The 25,455-nt window shown below is 38.0% G+C and overlaps 1 protein-coding gene across 2 annotated transcripts in view; it reads left to right on the top strand.

Moving 5' to 3' along the window:
- PPP2R5A (protein phosphatase 2 regulatory subunit B'alpha) overlaps positions 1-22,668 on the top strand; it is a 46,919-nt gene extending 24,251 nt beyond the window's left edge. For both annotated transcript variants that reach the window (XM_050316120.1, XM_050316121.1), the window contains exons 3-13: positions 2,125-2,226; positions 7,211-7,303; positions 9,223-9,353; positions 9,544-9,603; positions 10,823-10,931; positions 13,327-13,380; positions 17,309-17,359; positions 18,184-18,303; positions 18,393-18,520; positions 20,613-20,714; positions 21,455-22,668. In XM_050316120.1, the coding sequence (XP_050172077.1) occupies positions 2,125-2,226; positions 7,211-7,303; positions 9,223-9,353; positions 9,544-9,603; positions 10,823-10,931; positions 13,327-13,380; positions 17,309-17,359; positions 18,184-18,303; positions 18,393-18,520; positions 20,613-20,714; positions 21,455-21,581 (1,077 nt within the window). In that variant the 3' untranslated portion in view covers positions 21,582-22,668. The remainder of the gene's footprint in view (positions 1-2,124; positions 2,227-7,210; positions 7,304-9,222; positions 9,354-9,543; positions 9,604-10,822; positions 10,932-13,326; positions 13,381-17,308; positions 17,360-18,183; positions 18,304-18,392; positions 18,521-20,612; positions 20,715-21,454) is intronic.
- Positions 22,669-25,455: the final 2,787 nt, after the last annotated feature.

Raw genomic sequence — 25,455 nt, 5'->3', positions numbered from 1 at the left:
AAAATATAACTGCTGTGTCTTAATACATTAACTGGCTCATTTTCTGATATCATTTTTGGAAAACTTAAACCCGGCATCAGCTTTCTAATTATCTGGAAACCTATCTAGGTCTAAAAACCTTTTATGATTTGTATTTCTGATATCACAGTTTTGGGATAAGATGCCACGTAAGAAAGAGAAGGTTTTAAATAATGTAAGAGGATATAGGGAAGAATTTGCCAGCAGAAGAACAATGTGGGTTTTAACCCAAACCATGTTTTTGATCAATACTATTAGCAAGGCCTTAGAAATAGGTAAATGAGACAGGAAGCAAAAGTATTGCAAACATAAAGAAAACAACCCCTTTTTTTTAAGGAGACAGGCTATTAAATAAAGAGGTGTAAGGTTTATTCTAATATTTGTTATATTCTTTGGAGATCAGTAATAGGTACTGAATACTCTGAAAAATCATGCAATTACCTTTTTAAAGATCTGGCTGAGAGGCTTGCTGTTTATTTCTGCTACAGAAGTGTATTTAGTAGTTGATACCTTTGTTTTGGACTTGAAATGTTCTCATTCACTACTCTGAGGCTCTGTGCTAAAGGATTGATCAGTTCAGTTCAGCAAGATGCATCTAGAAAGAGATGCCTTTTCATAAGATGTAACCAGAAGACTTGTAAGCAGAGGTAAAGCATCCTCTGTAGGGGACTGATTCATATGTTGCAGGGTTTTTTGTTGTCTACCTAGTAAGAGTAGACAAAGCAAATAACAGAACCAGGATTGTAATCTTGGGTTTTGGGTTTGATTAAAATTAAAATTCTCTGACTCCTATTTCTCCCTCCTCCCCGCCTCCCTCCAGGCACTTGCTCTTGTGCTCTGGAGTCTCAAGTCCTTTGTGTTTACAAAATTAAAGGACAACTGTACTTTTTTTTGGTGTAGGTTTTAGTTGGGTTTTTGTTTGTTTGTTTTTCCTGTGTAGTAAGTTTGGAGACATCTGTAGTGCCCATCTATATAGAACATCATTGCTCTTCTATTGTAGAGCAGCTTTGCCGTGTCCCAACAGGAGACGGCAACAGGATGTGGAATGAAGGGCACGGGAGGAAAGGAAAAGTCAGTTTATGCAATAGCTTTGTATCTTGTTTAATGAGGCAGCTGATTCTTCTGTGCAGAGCCAGCTGGGTGACTTCAGCGTCTTTAAAGTCCTTTCTGCAAGATTCTTCAAATCTTGGAGACTCCATGGAAGATATACAGGAGCATTTGCTGCAAACTCAGACATTTTCTTTTGTGCTTAGTAGGCTTAGGTGATGAGCAGCTATTTGAAACAGGTTTGATCACAAAGACTAAAAGAGTTTTTGAAAGGTGGTTGGAAAAGTTGGGCTAAATGTGTTCCTGAAAGAACAGTAGAAAATGCAGAAACACAGTTAACTTCATGTTCTCTTTTGTTCATGTTTTCTTTTGACATGTGAATAGTCTTCTATCCAAACGTTTTTATACTTCAGGAATCCCTGAAGAAACATTTTTAAACTTGCCCCTTTGAAATTGATTTGATGTGATTATATCCTACTAAAAGTAATGTGGTAGCTCCTTTTTCTCTTTGTGAAATCAAGAAGTTACAACTGTTACATATCTTTAACTTTGAAAATTTCAAGATGTTTCAAGGTTTTGGAAAGGTGAAAGAGTGAAAAATGTAAACAGAAATATCTTGAAATGAACTAAAGCGAAGAACCCTAAAATAAGATATATTTTGGGGATTGTCTGTCTTAGATATGGAGAGAGCTCTGTTTAAATCAGAACTGGTTAGTCATACTGTATTTCTTGTCATATATAAGGCCCCAGCTCTTGATGTCACATAGTTAAAAATTGGTTTTTTGTATAGGGAAACCAGATTTTAATTTCCATAGTTTCAGGGAAAACTTTTAAATATGATCATATCTAGCTAAAAACTTGTAAAACAACTTAGACAAAAGTTACTTATTTTCATTGTCATGTTTTCTGACTTTTGACTATTTGTATTTTCAAGTTTAGGGGAAAAAAAAAAGAATGATAAATGTGGTTATTATGTTACTTTTTTTTAGGCAGTACCTTACTGAGTGTGACCTGTAGACAAATAAACAGTGATACAATTTTTTTTTTTTTTACTTGCAGATAAGTTCTAATATTTTCAGAACACTTCCACCTAGTGATAACCCAGATTTTGATCCAGAAGAAGACGAACCAACTCTTGAAGCCTCATGGCCCCACATACAGGTGTGTGATTCCTTTATTTTCAAGCCTTCTTGTAAGTCAAGAAATGTGAATATTTAAGTAACTTTGTGCCCTGGGTAAGAACATCAAAATTGCTTTTATAACACAATTGACCTTTTATACTTTGGGGGGCGGGGGGGAAGTGGTGTTTTTTTTAGCATGTATAAATATAGCAGAATGTAACTCTCTTAAATTGCTTAAATATTCTTTTTTAAGACTGATTGCACTGTAAAGTGTGGTGTGTGTATTAAAAATATGGATATTTTAGGTAATTATGTTCTTAAGAGGTTTTTCGTGACTGAACCACTTTTTAGGGTGGTTTCAATAAAATATAAGTTAAATGTGAACAGTTCAGTTTCTTGTGACAATGACCAAAAAATGGAGTAATACCGTTATTTGTCTTTTGAACAAGAAATAAATATCCCCTCATTCTTCCTATCCTCTTCCCTCCCTCCATGCAAAAACTTTACAATATCAGCATTGTTTGGTAACAGTTGGTCAGTTATTCTGTTGTTGCACTTCTGTGCCAATCTCGTGATTTTTATAGCATTGCTGTATCAGTTGTGTGACTGACTTGCAATGCTGCTGAGTTTTATTTTCAATTAACTGTTAAAAGTTACAATCATCTAAGTATGTACCTTGGGTATTTCCTTGCTGATTTTATGTAAGTAGTATTGGGTAAACGTGAAGTAGCAACTCCTAGTAGTGGGTAGAAGATTAATAGCTACTGCACATCTGCATACCATTTTCTCTCCCCTCTTGAGAGTTAAAATTCTGCTTTGCCCCTCTAATATTACAATTCTACTGTGCCAACAAATGCTCTTATTTAAAAAGTGGACTTCTAATATTGGCTATAAGAAGTGTGTCTTCAGCATAGTATTTGAGACTTAAACCACATGAGAGTTAAATTATCATAGAAAAACAACTTATAGAAAAAGGACTTATGATTTTTGTGGTCAGTTCACTGGTGCTTTAGGCTTGTCTAAGAGAAAGTGAAAGAGGTTTGTAACCTGTGGTATTATTTGAAATTTTATTTTCAACTTTTCCCATGCCTTTTTTAAAAGAGTATTGGCCAGGCTGTCTGGTCATTAATTGTGGCTTTCCCTCTCCTACACCAGTTGTTCATGCTGCCCTTGGAATAGATTGCTCACTACAGCACAGTGGAAACAGTTTGTGTTTTCTTCTCCTTCCTTTTACAGTTCATGTGCTACTGGATGGTAGAAGACTGAGTTTGATAATTTAATATTTGCCCTCCAGGAGCACAAAGCTGCTGGAAGTGTCAGATTTTGTGTGTGGAAGAAGGGGGTGTGCAGAACCATTGCCCCCCCCCATCAGAAAGCATTATTATTTTTGGCATAGTCTAAAGGACCGTGGGGAGCAGGGGTGGATGTTTTTGCTCGCTTCTATTTGTGACTGCTTAGTTACAAACAAATTCAGAATTCTATCCTGATCTCACAGTCAAGTGGCCAGTTTTCTGGGAGGGGAAAGAAAAAAATCTGAATCTCTGCTCTTCTCATCTCTTCTGTGCTTGAATCTGTTGGCATTTCTCTTTAAAATATCATGAGATAACGGCTTAGTGAGTTACCAGAGTGTGTAGTCACAACAGAAGACTCTGGACCTTCAGTAGAATGAATGCCACTTGAAAGACACTGCTCTGAGGCAATGCTTAAGATGGTTTGTAACAGCCAAACTAGGTTGAACAGGTTGGCAATAAAGCCCCTATATCTTTTGAAGCTCTGGGAGTTGTACAGTTGGTGGAATTGGTAGCTTAAAGCAGTAATATTCTGGTAATATCCCTGCAAGAAAGACAATCAAATCACGGAAGTATTAGGATTTGTATTTCATTGCTCTTTGGCCCAAGGAGACCATGTTTGACAACAAAAACTACTAAATCCAACAGCTTTCCCCGGATTTAATGTTTCCAGTGGTAATGCTTCTGCTGAAGTTGAGCATACCTGTCTCTTCAGGTAGGATCTGTCGTGGCCAGAATCCCTTCTGGTGTCCCTAGTTTATAGATGTTGTTATATTTTAAAGTTTGCAAGCATTAGGATACAGGGGAAGTGAGAGGCTAGCTTATGCAGAGATGGACACTGCCACTTGCTTCCTGAAATAACTTGGATAAAGAAAGTTTCATATATTTCCCAAGGCTCCCAAGGATTTCTAAAGTTATTTGATACACAGTTGATATCTTGAAGGTAATCTTGGACAGCTTGTAAAAAGATGTCACAGCATTGTGTTTTACCTTAGTCCTTCTGCTTGATGTTTATTGCAGTCACTGTATCTGTTCATGGAAAGATGCCATAATTGTCCTTTCTCCCTCTGTCCTTTAGGGAGAACAAAATATGCCAGTTTAGTGTTCACTTACGAAAGGTGCTCTATCCCATGGCAATTCTAGTGGCCACTTCTCTGTATCCTTTCAGGTTTTAATAAATTTCCTCAATCATTTGAAGGACTGTGCATCTCTCTCTGTATTGTCAGTGTCTTCCTGGAACATTCTAGGGTTTCATCTATCACTTCCATGGCTTCATTGTGTAGTTGGATCTTAGTCATCCTATTGTTAACCCTTTCCTGGCTTAAGGGCTTGCAAATACTTATCAGAGCTTTTTCATGAAACTCTGTGACTTTGCAGTCCTTGAGTTTCATCCTGTATTTATTCTTCCAGGCCTTCAGGGTCAACTTGTCCTTTCTTATTGGTAAAATGACATACTTTTTTTTTTTCTTATCTTTCCTCCTTGTGGTAGCTTCCACTGTTGTCTAAGTGGTTATCACTCAGTGACCACAACAAAGAACAGTCTTGACAGAAATATTTAATGTAGCAATTTATTACAGAAGTCTTTAATTAAATTTAATTCCAAAATTAATCCCCATGAAGCTGTGCTAATAACCTCCCTCTGGCCATATGTTTCACATTTCTATATAAAATAACTAATGAATTTATCTAGTTGCTAATTTGAAAAAGGTTGGTAGAATCATAGAATGCTTTGGGTTGGAAGGGACTGTTAAAGATCACCTTAGTCCAAGTCCCTTCCAATGAGAGGAAATGTTTTGCACTAGATCAGGTTGCTCAAAGCACCCCCTCAGCTGGTGTCATCTGCAGACTTGCTGGGGGTGCAGTCATTTCCACTGTCTGTTTTGATGAAGATATTAAACAGCCTTGGTTGAGCTCTTTTTCTAAGGCAGAGGATGGAGTACAGTAATATTTAAAATTATATTATAAGCCTTTAAAAATTCTGTCTTATGTTGTCTATTTGGCAACTGTGTTATTAAATTAAGGCTGTACAGGGAAGCTTGGGTTTTAATACAGTTCTGTTACATGAAATTTGTATATGTGGGTCTGTTTATTCTAGAAAAGAAAAGACAGAGGGGGTATCAAAGGCAGGTGTCAAGAGGGTGGTGCCAGATTCGTTTCAGTGGGGCTCAGTGATAGGACAGGGGACAATGGCCATAAACTAAAATACATGAACTTCCACCTCCAACATGAGGAAGAACTTCTGTACATTGAGGGTGGCAGAGCACTGGAACAGGCTGCCCAGAGAGGTCATGGATTCTCCTTCTCTGGAGACATTCAAAACCCACCTGGATGGGTTCCTGTGTCACCTGCTCGAGATGACCCTGCCTCGACAGGGAGGTTGGACTAGATGATCTCCAGAGGTCCCTTCCAACCAAAACAATTCTGTGATTTTATGTAAACTGTTGATATGAAAAGCTCTTGTTACAGTCTGTCAGAGGAGGAGAAAGTGAAGGGTAACTTGTGTTTTTGAGCTTCTGCTTTGCAGATGCAACATGCCCTCCTTGAGATTATGTGTAAGTAACTGTCAACTCAAATGTTCCAGATAAAAAGTACTCACTGTCACGCATTTCTCTCAAGTGAACTTGATAATTATAATTATGAATTACTCAGGTGCCGGTTCTCAGTTTAATTAGAGCTCTCAGAGGGGTAGTAGCTGAAATGCATGCCCGTGAGTATGAGCACAGCTCTGCGTGGGTTTTATTTAGAGGTCCAGTCAGTGATGGCATTATGTACTTAAATTGCGTTTTGGTATTTTTACTAATCAGTTGTTTGACTAAGATGGAGTTATGAAATAGGCATTGAGAACATAAACAGCTCTGAATGGAATCTAAATGTACAATATCTTCCCTATCAATTCCATCTTAGTTAAGAGATACCTTATATGTATTTTATTAATCTTAACATCATTACAGAAGGACAGTATTTTGTGTCTTGGCCTCTTGATGAACCCCAAAATATGAGACTTGTGGTGTGGCCTCTTCATGCCTTTCTCTGCTGCTCCACGCTCTTGCTAGCCCTATTTCCTGTCAGATATTTTATCTGAGGGTGTTTGTGGGATTGTAGCAAACTGGGACTTGAACTCACAGAAATAATATGCTACGAAATATAACAGATATTGAAGATAAATCTGCAGAGGGTCTTGTTGTTAGAATTGAGTGTCCAGGATATAGAAGCCTAATGTTAAGCCCAACTCTTTCAGTTTCTCTGTATTCATTCAGCTTTTTTATGTGGCTCTTCATTTTTGGAGTTTGCAGCTGAAATTTAATTTCAGGAACACTTAGCAGCTTTTTCTTCATCTGTTTAAGGAATTATGTGATGTTAGAGCACTTAATTTTACCCTCATTGCTGCCAAGTGTTTGGTAACTTATTTCTACATGATGAATTCTTTACACGGCAGGAAATGTGAACATGTGTAACATTAAGAACTTGTTTTTTGCCCAGTAGTGATATTTTCAGTAGATTATTTATTAAACTTTGACACTTCAGGGAATGAAAGTGTTCATGATACTTACTGTAATTCTTTCAGTAAATTCTGGTAGAGGCTGTGATCAAGCAGTTGTGTTAGGCTTTGATTTCCTTTGGTAGTTTTTAAACATGTGAATAGTCCCCCTGGCTTTGGTGGAGGTGACAGGTCTGAGATCAGTGTTATGGTGTACTTACTAACTTAAAAAAAAATTTTCATTTCTTTGTTTGTAGTTGGTGTATGAATTTTTCCTGAGGTTTTTGGAGAGCCCGGATTTTCAGCCTAGCATTGCAAAGCGATATATTGACCAGAAATTTGTACAGCAGGTAAGTGGGGAGTTTTCCCACCCCTAGATTTAAAAGTCACCTTTCAAGCGTAATTTATCAGGTGGGCTGTTTAAAGTTTTCATATTGACAGAGGTTAAATTTCAGTTGTTACAGCAATGGTTTCTGCCAAACAGTAAATAAACAGCACACCATACCATGGGGAGTATATGTAATTAGTAACTTCAGCAACAGTTCATTTTGAGGTATCAACCTCAGCGCTTTGCAGTGCAAGATATTTGTAACTTGTGAATGCAAATTGTGGTTTTAATGATTTTTAACTTAATTTCAGTCAAATCGAGAGCGTGCTAATTACATTTTTGTAATGCTTTTGTTTGTTTCTTTGAATGGATTTATCACAGGAAAACTTGCAGCAAACTGTTTTCCTGCAAAAAGTTTGTGTACTTACTGTACATGAAATGTGTTCCAAGATCTGTTAACTTGTGTATAATGTCAGTCTCTTTACTATCAATGTACTAACCACAGAAGAAAAATCAAATAAGAAAGTACATAGGAAAATCATGCTTCACTGTGCAAAGTAACAATTTATGAGCAAAAAAATGAAGTGAGATTTCATATTAAATATAGCTGCTCAAGGAATTATATTGTAGAATACCATAGCAATTTTTGTTCAAGGTGAACTCAGAGGGGATTTTTTTTCCCCCCCCCATGTCAAAATATTTGTTTGCTCACTATCTGAAGAGTGAGTGCTGGCAGACCATCACAATACAGCAGTGGAAAGTGAAAACATAGATGGACTTTTTCCCTCCCCACCTTCAGTGACTGCATTTAATTTCCACTTATTTGGTTCTACTATTCTTGTTTATAGATGTTTCCTTCTTCTCAGTTTTATTCAACTTTCTCATAAAATTTAGGCCTGAAACTGCTGCTGAACTATTGGCTGTGGGTATCCAGTTTACTAATTGACCTCTGGTCTTAAGAGCCCTGTTGTAGAGTTTCAGTTTCTGACATTTCACCTGATTTTTCTCTAGAGTACAAGAAAGACAGTGCAATGAACAGCTAGCTATATATGGGGGGGAAAGGTGGAGAAATTCTTCCAAATATAAAATTGAAACGAGCCTGAACAAAACTCCTGAACAGCTGTTTCCAGCCCCTTGTGCTGCTTGGCACAGATATACTCAACCAGAGACATTGACTGAGCAGGAGATGGTAGTGACTGCTTGAGTGAAGTTACTAATTTGTTCAAGACAGCTAGCATTTCTGAATATGCTGTTACTTGAACATGCAAGGAAAAAAAATCCGAAATTAATGGTCTGTAATGCAATTGGAGTATTTTTTGATGTCTTTGATTGAGTGTGGTCTTTTCTGTGTCCTTGGAAAAATTTCTCCAAAAAAATGCATGCAAAGTCTTGTTAGCTTCTTGCAGCATTTAGTTAGTATTGGCAGGGAATCAGTTAATAATTACCTGTCTTGTGCTTATTTTATGACCTCCTCATTAATTGTAAAATCTTTTATATAGGAATGCTTTTGCTTAGCCATCAAGACATAAGTATCTTTTGGAGATAACTATTAAAGGTTTTAAATTAAGAAATAGTAAATATATAATACAGATTTAATTCATTCTGATTTCATAAGAAGTATACCACTTGCCTATGGTTTGATCATCTCATTCTTGCAATTTTATTTTTATTTTGATAGTATAATAGTTATTGGAATGGCTTTGGTGTCTTTGTATACAGGCTTTGGAAGGGAATGAAGCTGATGGGTTTATTAAAAAAAACACCTTGATTAAAAATGTAACTTTGAAAATATGCTATTGACATCTAAACAAAATTTATGGGTAAGGGGATTCTATTTTTTCTAATGTAAGCTTGTAAATTAAAGATAAAACCTAAATCAGGTAGTAACAAAACAAAATTCAAGTCTTTCAAAAGTAATACATTTAAATTTAATTTTTAAAGCTGTTGGAGCTCTTTGATAGTGAAGACCCACGAGAACGTGATTTCCTAAAAACAGTTCTTCATAGAATTTATGGAAAATTCCTCGGTTTAAGAGCATTCATCAGGAAACAGATAAACAACATTTTCCTCAGGTATGCTGTGTGTGCGTATGTGATTATGTTGAGGAATATTTTATCGTGCCTTTACGGCCTGGGTCTGCAGTGATTTGTTCTTGAAATAAAAGACCTGGTTTTATTTTGGGATCTGGCTTTCAAATATTTGAGGCTTATTAAGGGTTATTTCTTTGGATTCTTTTTTGATGGTTGTCTCTTTTGGTAACAGGTTTATATATGAAACAGAGCACTTCAATGGTGTCGCTGAACTTCTTGAGATATTAGGAAGGTAAGTTTGATCTGACACAGAAGAAATATAGCGTGTTATTGTGGGTGTTTGCTTCAACTTTTCTGCTTTGGGAATGAAGGGCGGGGAGAGAGTTATTACAGCAACAGGTGATGAAGTGCAGTCACTGATAATCTAATACTGTCTGGGTTACCACATGAGTATTAAATTAGGATACAGAGTATAAATTATTCATTTTTCAGTGCAAGTTTTAAAGATGACGGGCAAAATGTTTCTCAAGGGTCCTTGTTTGTCAGGCCTGTCTACCCTTGCTTATCTTACATCTGATAGATGACTTGTTCTTTGATTCAGAAACCGAATGTTAACTTTTGCCCTCATGCTGAATGAAATGCTTTAGTCCTCAGCAGGCTGGTTTTCTTTAGATTTTGTTCAGGAGAGCCTTGTAAGTGCTAGGGTTTCTTTAGTTACCTTTTTTTACATTATTTCACTAATTTAATTTTTAACTTTGAAGTTTCTCTGTGGTGGTTTTCCAAAATTGTTTATTGTTTTTCCAATGTTGTCACAAATTCCACAGTAGAAAATTTTTAAAATATTTGTGGTCTAACTGAAAATACGAACATTGTGAAGCTACTGTGGAAAAAATTTTCATGAAAATCAAGTGAAAGGGATACCATTATTTTCTCAGATTTACTTAAAATGTAAGGGGGGAAAAAAGCCAACCTTTTCCTGAAGGACTTTTATTTGTTCTATATAGAAGATGACTGAATCAATGACAAACTTTTTAGCTTTGCTTTTGAAGGGGATGGATGTTTGACAATCTCAAAACGACTGTTCAAACTACAGTGTTAAAATAGTTGAAAATTGTATGCCATCTATTCTTCTTTCTCTCCAAGTTGCTGTTGATGGTGGGTGAAATGGATCAGCTTTCTGATGCATTTGTCTAAGCTTAACAATTGAACAGCAAGACTTACTGTAGATGATTTTACTTAATGGAGTTCATGATAAAAATATTTCAGCTCATCAAATGAGTATTATTTTGTCTTCTACTGTGGTTTTCTGAATTTCCTGCCAAGAACCTAAACTCTCATGATGCCAAAACTTTAATGGTTGTGCATATGTAGAACTGTTTAATGGCTTCAAAATAATCAGGTTTAGAAACTGAACTAGAAATGGAGTGTCTCTTGAACTTAAAGCAATTCTTGACTTGCTAGGAAAAAATATTTTTTAATTAAAAATAAATCCTGCTTATTCATGTTTTCAGTATTATCAATGGTTTTGCACTGCCACTGAAAGCAGAACACAAACAGTTCCTTATGAAAGTTCTGATTCCCATGCACACTGCAAAGGGATTAGCTTTGTTTCATGCACAGGTAAGCTTTTGCCTATTTCTAAGCATGGTGGGGTTTTTTGTATTTACACTTGAAAATAATGAAACTTGAAAACAGTATGTGTTAGAATATCAATATTCCAAAATATTTGCGAATTCAGTCACACTTAAAAAATATCTTATAGATCTGATATTTAAGTGGTAATTTTGATCTAATATTTAGTATACATTACAAGTGAAAGAATGTAACAATGAGTCAAAGTCATGTCAACTGAAGTTGGAGGCCTTTTTGCTTGTAGTATTGTCACACTTTAAGTTTCATTTAATCCCAGGACATTGTGCTGTTGTCATTTCTTTTATGTAACCTAAATGCTGTTTCTAAAAGAACCTTGAGTATGGCCAGGTACTTATTTCAAAAGTGCTTTTTTATTTCTAAAGCCAAACCAGTGATGGAGTGGGGAGGAGAATGTTTGTTGCCATTTATAAATGGCAGAAATGCATAGTAGCTCTCTAGGTCAGCTGGAAATTCCATGACACACTGTCAGAATGCTGCAGCTCGTCATCTGACTTTGATTCTTATACTTGCCACAGACGTTCAGCTTTTTATTTGAGGGATAATCTGTATCCTTTCCAGACATATGACACTTGAGTATTGAATATATTTGATGCAAACTTGCAAGTAATTCTGCTGTGGCTAATTAAAACTTGTCTTGTAACTTAGCTCACTAATAGAGCTCTTTATAGACTACAGATACAAGGAAATGGGGTTTTAATTAAAGTGAAATCATTATGCCTGTAGAGTCTACAAACAGGATCAAGAGAAGAGCTCAGTTAATTCCTAATTCTCAAATGAGGTTTTAAATTAATTAAATCACTTGTCTTTGTGGTTTATTGCTATGCAATAGGCTGTTCCCTGGAATGAGTCAATGATACAGAAGGGACCAGTCACCTCCCAAAGGTGTTCTCAGTTGACAGATCATTACAGCAAACTGTCCTTTTTTTTTCTGGAATATGTCAAATCCAGTTCATGGGTACCTGAAAGGGGCCCTATTAACTCAGCTGTACTGTGTACCCAAAAGTAGTGTTTGGTCTGCTGACCAGGCCACACCTCTGTCCCTCCATAGAACGCTTTGCACACGCACCCAGCACTGTGTGTTCCTGGTTTCCCATTATCCCAAGGGTGTAAACCAGTGTTAAATCTGCTTGTCAATCAGAAGTGGCCTGGCTGCTTTGTTGCTACGGTGCAAACATAGCCTACCCTTGAAAGTGAAAGCCTCAAAGCCGAATTAAGCTTGAGTCTTTGCGTCTTTGAACAATAAAGCAATATTGTACCATATATATATATATAATGGGATTTTATGAGATTAATGTGTGACATTACTATTTTTTGAAACTACATAGCCTAAGGGTAAAAGAAATAAATTAGACCTGTTGCCATTATAGCGTTGTAATTATCTGCTTTGGCATAACAGAATAAAAAAAAAAGGAAGGAAAAGTAATGCTTGAATGCAAGCATCCTGAGTAGTGAAATGTAACACACGTATACAATTTTGTCTTTGCTTTATGTGACTAAATGAAAAATACAGTGACTTCTTAAAATCAGTCTTAATGGAATCTACAATTTTAACTGCTTCACTAATGGGAATTAGTGATAGGATTATTGTATGGCTTCTGCATGGGATGATCATTTACTTACTCAACTCTGTGCTAATTAACTAAACTCTAAGCAATTATATAACATGAAATATGACACCTTGGCCTAAGAAGACCCTGCACAGAATCCACTAGAGGCTGGGAGAGCAGTGCTGGTGACTTGATGACATTGTGCTTCCCCACTTCCTACACCCTTCCACAGGCACTTGTTGGCCATTGCTGCACAGGACATTCATCTGGTCAGCAGCTGCCTGATTTCTTGTGGCCATGGAATGTGTTAAAATTCTTTCACCTGTAATTTTACTGCTGAATGTTGTGTGCTGTAGGTATCGAGTATTTGAGCAGTGTGGGCTCAGTCAAACCTGTGTTAAAACTTGTTTCTTACTGAAAATACAGCCTTTTTTAACCCAATATAGATGTTTGAAAATGATAGCTTTGTATTGTTAATACAGGAATTGATGTAAAAAAAAAAAATCTACCTGGTTACTGGATTTGAGTTGAGGAAATACCTGTTAAGCTTAAAAGTAATTTTCTTCTAGGATGGCAAAAAAAAAGATGATTTCTGGTATGTGGGAAGTTTTTGTAAGATAGAGCAGACCTGTATATATTGCTGCTTTAATTGCTGTTTTGTTTAGTTTGGACTAGTATGAAATGGCTGTGTAGGGGATGTTTTGGGTTGGGTTTGCTCATGATCTGAAGTGCTTCTATTAGAAGTTGTGATAGTTATGCTGCAATGTCTAAACACTGTCTGTTTAAACTAAATAATCATATGACTTACATTCTAGCTCGCCTATTGTGTTGTACAGTTCCTGGAAAAAGATACAACTTTAACAGAACCTGTAAGTGTTTTTCAGTTGAATGTTTTTCTATTTTTAATTTCAATTACATATTTCAGTGTCACTTGTTAGAATTGTATAGCAGTGCTGTCTGTGCTATCCTGATTAAAGATCCACAGGTGGGGTTTTCCTGGGGGATAAAAATTAAATCCAGAACAGTTGTTAAGAAAATGCTGGGTCTGGAAGGGCAGTTCTGTTAACCTGTGTCCAAGATATTAGTGGCTCAAACTTTTTTTTAAATCTGTGCTCTATCATGCAAACTACTGTGCTTGTCACAACTGTATTCTCTCCTCATAAGAACTAAAATGTCCATGTTTTTGGTATTGACTCCTTGTGCTTAGCCGCTGCATGGCTAAGTTGTAATGTTTTAGGGAATAAACAATCCCAAAACAAGTTGAAAAGAATAACAACACTTTATTTAGACAGAACTCTGAAATTCCAGAGGCATTGTTCCTGTTCTGTCTCTTCAGTTCCTGGGGTGCCTCTTGGCAGTCAGAATACAGGTGCTTCAGGCAGCAGTGGCTTTTGCCAGACAATATCCCATGATACATATTGACAGCTCAGCTAAAAAGGGTTTTGCAGTGCTTCATGCAAGGGTTTTGGCAGGGCCCATAAAAAAGAACAGAGGCCCAGGGCAGTGCAGCAGCTTGTGGGAACACAGAATGAATGTCAGGCCAGCTACAGCAGAAACTGGTTTAGTTGGACAATCAGAAATATTTCCATTACAAGTATGCTAGTTTTAAGTACTTTTTTTTTTTTTTTTGTGACAGAAAAATGAAGAGCTTATGTAAATTCTATTTCTTTTTCTATAAAGAAAAAAGATAAACAGCTTGTGGAAAGCAACACTGGTCTTCACTGGTCTTTCAGTAGAAGCTTGTTTTCTGCACAGGCACTTCAGTAGTGATGTTCCCCATCAGCTGACAAGTTATTTTGTAGGTGGTGGAAGATGTCTAGCAATTTGGTTTGTGTGCTTGAAAGCATCTTCTTTCCCCCTGTGCTGCAGTGTTCCCAGCTACACTGGTCAATTAGCTTATTTTGTAGGATAGGGTGAGGAGAAAGGAATTGCATAACCCACATTCCTTAAGCCAAGCGATAAAACAACCCAGGCATTTTGACAGTTAAAGTTGATATGTGAGCAGAAAGTGTGTAGTATTACATAAAAACCTGCAAGAGTGAATGAAGTGACAACGTGACAAAGTCAGAACTTCCTGACATGCATTTACAGAAGTGTGGTGCAAGATCCAGATCCAGACTTGGAAGTGAAGAAGGCAGGGCTTTGAAGTAGGACTGCCATTGTGCAATTCTGAGTTTTGTCTGGGCCGTAGTATATACAATTCTGGTTGTTTCTTAATCAGTAAAGGAGAATTCAGAATGGAGAAGACAGAAGAATTCACTGCAGAGTCACTGCCTGTGTTTGCTTTGGTTGTTACTCTGAGCACTCAGTAAAACTTGCTTTGTAGAGAAGTTGAAGATGATCAGCTTTAAGAAAGTTTCTGAAATGCTTGAAAAATAAATGTGAAAATTTGGGGCAACTGATGAGATAGCATTGGAAATTTTTCTTGGCTTTAGGTCAAGTAATATTTTAAGAACTCCATCAGAAGGCTGTCTTTACGCATACCTTCCTGTTATTTTTCTGGCAGGAATTGTCACTCAGGGTCAATTTAGAGGACATTCAATCTGAGCTCTTGTAGCTATGGTAGTCTGCCTGAGGTCAGTGCTGATGTTTGCAGAGCTGACAAGAAGAGTTTGTTACCTAACCCTGCTAAGTGCAGTGACCTTTACATTGAAGAAATCAGGGTAAACATGCAGTCCTTGTACGTGGGACAAGTTTTCTAGCAGGTGCCTACTGTTGTAAGTCACTTTATGGGAATTTTGTAGCTCAAGGAAGAATATTAATCCTAAACCTTTTGTATAGTAAGAGCAAGAGGATTTCAGATCTCCATTTATATTGACTGCTTCTTTGAATAAAATCTATAAGCATAGATGTGCATGTATCAGCTTTTTGATATGAAAGCATAGTCAAGCTGGAAACTGATATTCCAGCAAGGAGGAGCAAGGAATCTTCTTGAGGTGTATGCTGTTAAGCTCAAACTTGTTATTTCTTTATCAAGTTGAGAATACAATTCTTTGTAGCAAAGTATACTCAGACATTCTTGCAGTAAAATCTGCTGGAAAGTGGACTCTTCTAGAAAACTCAGTTTTGTTCTCTTGCTCGAGATCAGTAAATTCATGTTCCAGTTAGGTGTGTGTGGTAGGTTCTCACACTTTTTGTTGGCAAATGTGCTTGTCTGAAGTTTTTTGGCTTATGTGCGTTGCTCAGAGGGAAGGGAGGATGTCAGCAGAATGAGCTATTATACCTGGAAATGTTTGGGTTTGTTCTGTAGAATTACAAAATCTCAACAGTATATAACGGAGTCATTCAGTTTTACTAATCTAGCGAAACAAATGTAATTAATTCATGCAAGTCTGACTCCTTGGAGGAGAGCAAGCGAGTGAAGGACTGCCTGATCCGGTAATTGCAGTGAAATGGGGGAACTCAAAACTTCTCCCCCCTCACTGTGCCACCTGCCACCAGCAGCGAGGAGGCGAGGTCTGTGCCTGCCTCCAGGCAGGGAGCTCTGCCTCTGGGCCAGAGGGCAAAGGTGTCACCCATGTGGGCCGACCTCGACCTTCTGCTCCTTCATCGGTGTCAGATGCTGGTGTTAATATTCCAGTAGTCTGCGTCTTCCAGCCAGCTGGGTGGAACTGTATGGTCAAGGCTTTGTGGGGAAACCGTTCTTTCCTTGTAACTTGCTCTGTTTTTGTGGATTTGAGCATAGAACTTTACCAGCTGCCTGGGGCTTCTGTATTTGCTCAGTGTCATTTGAAGCGACAGTCAGTTGTGTAGTAGGGGGATGTGTGAGTATCCTAGGATAAAGACTTGTGGGCACTTAAAGTCATACTAACTCCTTCTTCTGGAAAGCCACTTTTGGTAGTACATGTAGTTGTGAGTTAAACAACCAGCTGGAAAGCCAAAAGAATTTCACATGATAAAAAGCAAATATGGAAGGTATTCAAATAGTCGAATAAGTTTTCCCTTTGGATTTGATCAATTAGCTGCTGTTGTATCATAAAAATAGAGGTCCCTCTCTCGGAATGAAAGCTTATAAGGCTCTGAGAATGTTTTTGCGTCTGAAACATAGCTACAGCTTTTTTTTTTTTCCCCAAGCCAGCATTAATTTTGTAATTTAGACACCACATGAGATGTTTTCTTTCTAGGAAAAATGCCTCCAGCCTTTCTTTGTTCTCCCCATTCCTCTTAGGGGCTGAACTTTCTGCTTAATTTTCCTGTTTTGTTTTTTTTTTTTTTTTTCCCCAGTCTCGTGTAAAGTAGCATAGATACTGGAATATATTTTCTCTGCAAGTTCATGTCTTTCTTACTTTAGTTTCCAGTCTAACATTTCATGCTCTAGCAGAGAAAAGGAAGAGTTGGAGGCTGCGGCTCCTCTGTAGAACCTTGTTTGTGCAGGCAGCATATAGCGCTTCCTCTCAGGCTCCAAACCTTTGATGGCAAGGCAGGTGCCCCCCAAAGTATGGATGAGTAGAAGACAAAAAAATGTTCTGTGAAATTTAGCCATAGGGAGGTTAACTTTATGTGGTGATGCTTTGATGTCATCAGCTTCCTATAAGTTAATGTATGCACTGGGATGGGAGCAGAGTGTGAACAGATAATTGCAGAGAGGCAAAGTGATCAGGGTCTAAGTTATTCTAATAACCCAAACAAGATAAATATTTAAATAGAGTGGTTATTTTCAGCGGGACTGCATTTAGCTGTATTCAGTTTTCACTGAAACTCTGGATAAGGAAAAGCAAACTAGTACTTTTTTTTTTATCTTACCAAGCATGTAATAGAAACTTGTTCTGCTTTAACTTGTTTGTATTTTTCATATAGGTAATCAGAGGACTGCTCAAATTTTGGCCCAAAACATGCAGTCAGAAAGAGGTTGGTTTTGTCTCTCATTTCTAGTGTCTGCTGTGAAGTAAAATGCCATGGGGCATGTTTACAAACCTTCCCTCTACTGTGCTCAAGAGATTTTGCAGAAAACTTGGAGTTCTTGAAGCTTCTTGAGGCACTCGCCTTTGTCATGTGGCTCAGTGCAATTGTTTTGTATGTCTCCGGTGAGAAATATTTTAGTAGATATAGACCAGGTTGAAGGTAGTCATCTGCAACGTGACACGTTTGAGATGCTGAGCAAGTGTCTGGTAAAGCAAACATACTTTCTTTTTTTGTAGTATGCAAATAATTTTAAATAGTCTTGGGAAATTTTTGTTTCCTGGTTTCTCCTGTGTAGTTAAAAGGAGTTTAAAAACCAGGAGTTTGATTTATGCCACCAGATTCCATCCCTGACAGCTCTTTAAAAGTAGGATCCCTTAACGTTGTTGTCCCTGTTTCTCCAAGTGGTGTTAAATTTTTCTGTGCCACCCACCCAGCGTTCTGCTGGTTGCAGTTTTATAGGGGAATTAACTATTTATCCCTTCAAAACTTATTTTGGATATCTTGCATAATTGTAAACTCTGCAGCCATTCTTGAAATAAAATGCAAGTATTCAGAGTGTTTACGCAAAAGGAGTCCAAGGGAGCTGTATCCTGGTAGCTGAAATGCATGATTGACTTATTTTAGGCTGCAAAACCCCTGTGAATGTCTAATGTATTGTAATTGTACACATTGTTCTTTGCAGGATTCATGACTAATGTATAAGCTGTATTTTGTTTGTGTTTACAATGGCAATTATACAACATTCTCATCCCTTTTTTTTATATAAACAGGTAATGTTTTTAGGTGAAATTGAAGAAATCTTAGATGTAATAGAACCGACACAATTCAAAAAAATAGAAGAGCCTTTATTTAAGCAAATATCCAAGAGTGTGTCAAGTTCACATTTTCAGGTAAATAAAAAAAAAAAAAAGGATTAAAAAAAACCCAAACTTACAATAACTTATTTTATGGTTGTTGACCCCTAAACTTTGTGTTTCAGGTTGCAGAAAGAGCTTTGTACTTCTGGAATAATGAATATATTCTTAGCCTGATTGAAGAGAACATTGATAAAATTTTACCAATTATGTTTGGCAGTTTGTACAAGATCTCCAAAGAACACTGGAACCCGTATGTAATGTTTCAATTTGATCTATATAAATAAATAGTCCACTCTTTCAGGTTTGGATTGTGAGCTTGTACATGTGATTTCATTTTTACTTAAATAGATGAATGCCACTGTTAGCTGTATTGTGCCTTCACTGTTCTGCATTGTTATGATGGAGACCTGGAATTTATTGGAAAAGTATGAAGAAATTGGATGATGGTCTTTATATTGTAATCACACTTGATCTTATGTGTTAGTTCAAAATGCAGATTAATGCTACTTAGACCAAAACCATTTCCAAGGGTTACTTCTGCTATATTTATGCTTTCCTGTCCTTTACTGCTTTAAGATGAATAAAATTCTGTCTTAATAAATAGTTATTGCTGCCCAGTGAGATAAGAAGGGGAAAAGATACTCTAAGAGAAGAGTAATGCCTACCACTATATAGGATGGTAGGACTGAGAAATGAGTGACTACTTCATATTATATTTAATGCCACAAGTTAAATATTAGTATTTTTATATCATGTTTGAAAGATATTGAAATGCTAAAAAGCAAAGTGTGCTGGTGCCAGCAGCCTCAATTTAGCTGCAGGTCAGTGTGCAGAGTGTGAAGCTTGTGCAGGCAAAAGCCAGAGTGAGCAGGAGCCTCCCACAGCCCTGGAGTAAATCAGATGTCCTGTTTTAAGCCCTTGGAGGCTTTGAAATTATTCTGAATTTATCTAGATGGTGTGTCTAGTTGTAAATCTAGCAGCTGAGACTGAATATAAATTCTGGGGAACTAGTTCTTGGAGCATCAAGATATACTTGGGACCTCAAGAATTTGGAGGATGTCTCTCTTTCCCGATCTGTAGACAGAAGTTGCTCTTTATGAAGGAAGTAAAAGACACAGGATAATTGCATACCTTGAGGACAAGGAGGTTGGGGGAAGAAAGTCTTAAACTTTTTGTTTTAGTCTGCTTTGCAGGGCAGCAAAACGTGCTTATATCCATCTGGCTGTCTGATATGGACTTAATCACATACTCAAAATCAAGCTTTTCCTCTCAGAAAACCAAAACTCCGAATAAGCTTTTGACTTCAAACCATATGAATGCTAGGATGCCAAAGAAAAAAGAAAAAAAGTGTGTAAACAGGCAAAGCATACTGTGTGTTCTGAATGAGTGCAAGGTGCTGACAGACAGCTGGGAGATTTCCTAGGACAGAGTGTACTGAAAAGGCAAACCTGGTCCTTTGGTTACTTCCCTAGGTTTTTTTTTTAACTTATTTTTCAAGGTCACTGGGCTGCAGCCTTGCAGTCAGTGGGGAACTGCTAGTGAGGGAAAAGATGGGGAAGACAGTTTACCTACTTCTTTATTAGTGATAACCTTAATGACAGGAACCTTTTTGTTTCATTTTGTTGCTATTTTTGTATTTCTGTGTGTAACTGAGAGAGGGTTTAAAGGAGATAAACAACAGTGTTTAAAACAGTTTATTGAAATACAAATGTTATCACAAAAAGAAGGATACCTAATGTGGAAATAAGGGCAGCCCCGTAACACACAGCCAGTGTTGCACAAGCTATTGAGTTTCTTAAAGAAACTAAGGTACCCAAAACCATTATCTGATGTTCTCGATTCAGTTCTCTAATGGGGCATGTGCAGCAACCCTGCCTGCTTGCCCAGAACGCTGCTGGGAGAGCTTTGTGTGGTTGTGCTAAACCACACTCCTGTGGCTCCTCTGTTGCCTTCTTGAAGCTATTTAGCCAGCAGTTTTATTTTTCTAGACTCTCATATTTCGTTACTCAAATATTACAAAGTTGTTGTTAAAACTCGGTTTATTAAAGGTTAACATAATTGAATGGCTTTTAAAGTACAGCCACAGCATGAATAATTGTATCCTGTGCATATTACAGAAGTCAGGAATTTAAGGTTGAAGAGCTATTTCAAAAAAGTTTAACTATACTATAATTTCCTCTGTAAATTAATAAAATGAAAAGGGTTTTGTTTCAGAAACTTACTGACCTTACAGTAGTATCTTGAATAAGAAACTCAGAGTCCAAAAAAGAAATCGAATTCTTGTTTAGTGAAGTTAATTTTGTCATTGAGTAACTCTAATGGCTGTGCTGCTTCTGTTTTAGAACCATTGTGGCACTGGTATACAACGTGCTGAAAACCCTGATGGAAATGAATGGCAAGCTTTTTGATGAACTCACAAGCTCATACAAAGCAGAAAGGCAAAGGTACCGGTTCTTTTTTCGAATGCCTGTTGAAGATTGTGCATCAAAGGTGTAATTTCAGATGTTACTTCGCTGTTGTGCCTGTGGGGTTCTGTAGTGGAACTGCTCACCAGATGTCCCTTGTGCGAAGCTCCCATGTGCAGTGATGTGGTGGGAGCTGAAGGCCCAGGAAGTCCCCAGCTCCCCATCCTGCCTGTGCAGGGAGCATGTGCTCTCCTGTTTGGTGAAACTGGGCTCAGCTGCTGCTGGCTCTGCTACCTCAGGGGTGTCTGAAGAGAGCTGAGCTGAAGAATGCCTCATAACTCAGCAAAAACATCTTACCCTACTAACATACTGAGCAGCACTGCTGGAGTAAGGGAGGCAGGGTGTGTAGGTTATCCTTGGCCAACTGCGACCACGTGCCAAGTATCCTTTCAGTAGCTGTGCTCTTATCCCCTCATAATGCTTAGTCCCTTAATTTGTTTGCATGTGATAAAGAAGCTTCTTAGGGCTGCAGCTGTCTGTGCAAGGCCACACTACAGCAATTGTCTGCGTTTGCTGGAGCAAAGCTATAGTTTCACCACTAACCATTACTGATTTGTATGGTCACTTTGTAATTGAGCGAACTGTGTGATTGCCTCTAAAAATAGCTTTGGAGAAAAACTTGCAAGAGGAGTTAGTAGGTGTAAGTCACAGTTAAGTTACTGCATTTCCAGATTGTGCTTAAAATACATCTGAAATCGATCCTTCACTCTTTTCTACAGAGAGAAAAAAAAGGAATTGGAACGTGAAGAGTTGTGGAGAAGGCTAGAGGAGTTAAAGCTTAAGAAGGCGATGGCAGAAAAGCAGACTCACAACGTGCTCAATGCACATAATACAAGTGCCAAATAAAATAAATGACCACCTCTACTCGGCAGACATTCTTTTTTTGTACCCTTTTGAAATATATAAGGATTTGCAAAAGAAACCTCATCAGTATAATAGAAACAGCCAATTTTTTTCTCTGGCAATTGTAAGGATTTGAATTTAAATACAGCAGTTACGTGATGTCATTACCACGACATATTGTAAATTTGTCTAATTATTGATAGACTGTCACTTCCAACGTTTCATAGAACTGAATTATCATCCTTAATGAGTGAAATAATTATGGGAGTGGTGAGAATTATGACTTGAATTTTTGATTGTGTTGCACATAGGTGGTATAGTTTGCTATGTACACATTTTTCTTTGTTTTGTATGTGCTTTTCACATTGCTGCATACTTTGGTTAAGATGATAGAAAAGGCTTCTAGTTGTGCTGTATTTTCTCAAATAAAACCAAGGTACGTTACCAGTAACTTGAGATATTCAGTATGTGCCCCTTACAGCATTGAAAGGAACTCGGATACGGTGCTGTGCTTGAATTCCTGATTGGAGTCAGATTTAGATGGATGTAATGCTCACATTAGAAGGAGGCAAGGTAGGGAGAGAGTCAGTGGCAACAGGTTGGGGTGGCCAGTGCCTCTACCCCATTGTTGCTGTGTCTTGGTCCTGGGCTCGTTAGGGATTTCCTCCTGCTACAGCTGAGGATGGAGCTTCCTCTAGAGAGCCCATCAATGATGCTCCTCATCAGCCCAAGGACCCTGCAGCTTAGTGCAGGTCTCTCTCACAGACTATCTTGGATGTTTCTGTGTTAGTTTTAGCATCTCATGGACTGAAGAAGAGACCAAAATCGGCATTATTATTTCTTTTTTAATAGTAAAGAGGAAAGTGAATGTCAAGAAATAGTTCCTTGTTTTCTTTAAAGAAAATGCAGTCTGTTTCTTAAAGGTGGAAAGCTGACAATAGAAGTCTTGTCTGTTTACTTGATCAAGTATTTTTCACACCTTTTATCAGAGTACCATTCCAATCTCTTAAATTGCAGTTGTGTGGAAAAATTTTGTAATGAAAGATCTTTGGGGAATTGAGCAGCGTTCAATAAAGTCTTTATGTTTGTATTTAGTGCTGTACCTCACATCTTTGTGTTTATGAAGACCAGGAGAATTAGAATGGCTGTTATGAACAACCTTTTTAAGTGCTCAAGTCTCTGACTAACCTATGGCTTTTCACCGAGTGGCAAAAGTGTTGGAGGAACAGGCTGCTGGGGCTTTGGTTTTGGTGAGCAGAGTGGAAGGCTTGGCTCTGCTCCCTGGTGGTGAGAACAGCTGAGGCAGGTGTCCTGTGTGGCTGGTTTACTGACACTATTCAAGGAGTTTCCGGGGGCTGGGAGAGTCTTTTCTACACTGAGTCGATTTCATTTTATTGTTGCTTCATTTTTGCTTCTTAAGTAATTGTTTCACAGAGGATATGGGACCAGCACTACCTGAAGGGGTTTACACTTCCAGCAGCTCTGTCAGATCAAACCCAATTAATTGCTACTTTCTGTCAGTTTTATATAAAAGGGTAGGCCCTGCCATGGTAGCTGGCTGCCCAAAATTTGGGGGAAGGGGGAAGAGGAATCCTTTACCTTTCATGGTGCTTCTTCTTGAAGGGAGAGGACCATCACACAGGCACAGCTCACCTCAGTTTAGTGCTTTAGTGCCTTTTTGCACTTAGAAGAACAAATCTCTGGATTTGTGACACAAAGTATTTTCAGCTGTCCTACGGCCTAAAGGAAATAACTTACACCAATGCTGGGGAACTGAACACCTTGCAGTGATACAAGGACCAAATCACTGACCTTTGTAATTGTTACAAGTTGCTCAGAGTTACAAATATGTAACTTAAGTAATAATACACATTATTGTTGCTTGTGTTTTGCCTCTCTGACATACAGCTTTGCTTTGTGGAGGCACCCACAAACTAGGAAAGTGACAAATAGGCTGGTGAGGAAAAACTCAGGCCTTCAAACCCACTGGATTTCACTTCTCCTAACATGATGCTTTCTAGAACCATCTTTAGAAAATACTGTTCCTCACCATAAGAATGCATTTTATCCTTCTACCATAATGACTTTCATGGAAGATTTGTTACAAGAACAGCAGATTTCTGCAGAACAGGAAGTTCCAAGTTGGAGTCAGCATCTTGCTGTTGTTATGGGACAAGGTAACAAAAGTTATGTGTGTATCCAGATGAACCATTTCTTTCTAGTTAAAACTTTGAATGTGACAAGTTAGCTACAAAACATAGAAAGCCTTCATCCAAAATTCTTGGGAAGTGCAGTATAGCACCTGTTAGAGACCGAAATGGTTAATAATTTACGCATTGTAGGAATGCCAGGGGACTTTCACAGGCTGGGAAGAGGCAGCTGTTCACCCAGCAGAGCCCATGCCCCTGCCAGTGCTGCTGAGGGGTCAAGTCCTGAAAAGGCAGGAATAGCTGTGTTTGCCATGTCCTTCACATGAACTCTGTGCATCTAGCCTGGCCTGCTGGAGATGTTGTGACATGGCTCATCAAATCCTGAAAGGTGGGAAAAACCCTTTTGCCATGCCCCTCACAGAAAGTCAACGCATGCCCAGGAGATGCTGGGGGCTCATGGCATGGCCTGTGACACTATTCCATGGTAAAACTCCCTGTCCCGGGGAGGTACAAGGTGTTCTGGAAGTATAGAATAACTCATAACTTCTTTGAGTGTGTGGCTTCCCTCCCCCACCCCCAGCAGATCAAGACCATTGCTTCTATGACTACTAAGTTCCATTGCTGGATCCAGTGGGCAGTGACTATATACATTTTCCCAACCCTTATCCTTTCTTTCCCTTACCCTTATCCTGTCTTTTTCTTTCTCTCCCTTAGGCATTTTCCCTAAAGGTTATCTTTATGCCGTATTGCTATAGATGATAGATATAGATGATAACACCCAAAATGGCAAAATACCTGTTTGCCTTTGAAACAAAGTTTTTCTAAAATAAACCCTACATATATATGTTTTCAAACACCAGTTATTCACTGTTATTATTTCACTCTAGTGAAATCCACCCCTAGTGATTTATTAATAAGAACCTGGGTTACCCTCCCCTTTCTGGGGCAGGTTGCAACAGCACCATATCTTCCAAACCTGTAAATGCATGCTCATATTCACGTTTTGTGCATGCTTTATAGCTGGTGTTTGATGCTGAACATCTCAGGAGGGCAATGCTTTGCATTACCAACAGTAAAATAAGTGGCCCAGATATGTTCTTTTTTGTAATGTAATTGTAAATGGATTTTGCTTTTAAAACACTATGACATTGATTTTCTACAAAGTGACAGTCTTGTCTCATTACTTTGATTCTTTTGTTGTCTGATGGATTTTAATAGCAAAGATCTGAAATTTGATTATTAACCTCCACCCCCAAAAGAAAAAAAGAAGTTCAGGTGTCTGTCACAGCAGCAGCTTTAAAAAGAAGCACGACAAGCAGCTTGGGATGAAATTCACACTATTGGTAGTCTGATGGCAGGGAGTCTCAAAAAAAAAAAACTTTGAAGAATGACAGGTAGGGGAGAGAAATATTTGATGGGAGAGGCTTTACCATTGAACAGGCAGTCACAATATTCCTATCAAGAAAGAGCAGAACTATCTATATGTCCAAATATCTTTTGCTCTGACTTAACCCCTGCCTGTGTTGTGGTATTACTTCTCTGAAAGCAATTCTTTCTCCTATTTGGGTCCTCACTGATTTTGTATTATGTGCCACAGAGTTAGATTTCCACTGGTATGTATTTGGCTTATGAACTTAACAGATGCTGCTTCAGAATTCTGGGATGGAGTACAAGCCCCTTGTACTAAACATGGGAGAAAGAAGATGTGAGTATAGCACATGTATGGA

This window comes from Myiozetetes cayanensis, unplaced genomic scaffold (genome assembly GCF_022539395.1).
Source record: "Myiozetetes cayanensis isolate MyiCay16 unplaced genomic scaffold, myiCay2020 scf2-11, whole genome shotgun sequence".
Lineage (NCBI taxonomy): Eukaryota > Metazoa > Chordata > Aves > Passeriformes > Tyrannidae > Myiozetetes > Myiozetetes cayanensis.
Note: the sequence above shows the minus strand (reverse complement) of the source record. Positions and strands in the feature narration are given on the sequence as shown.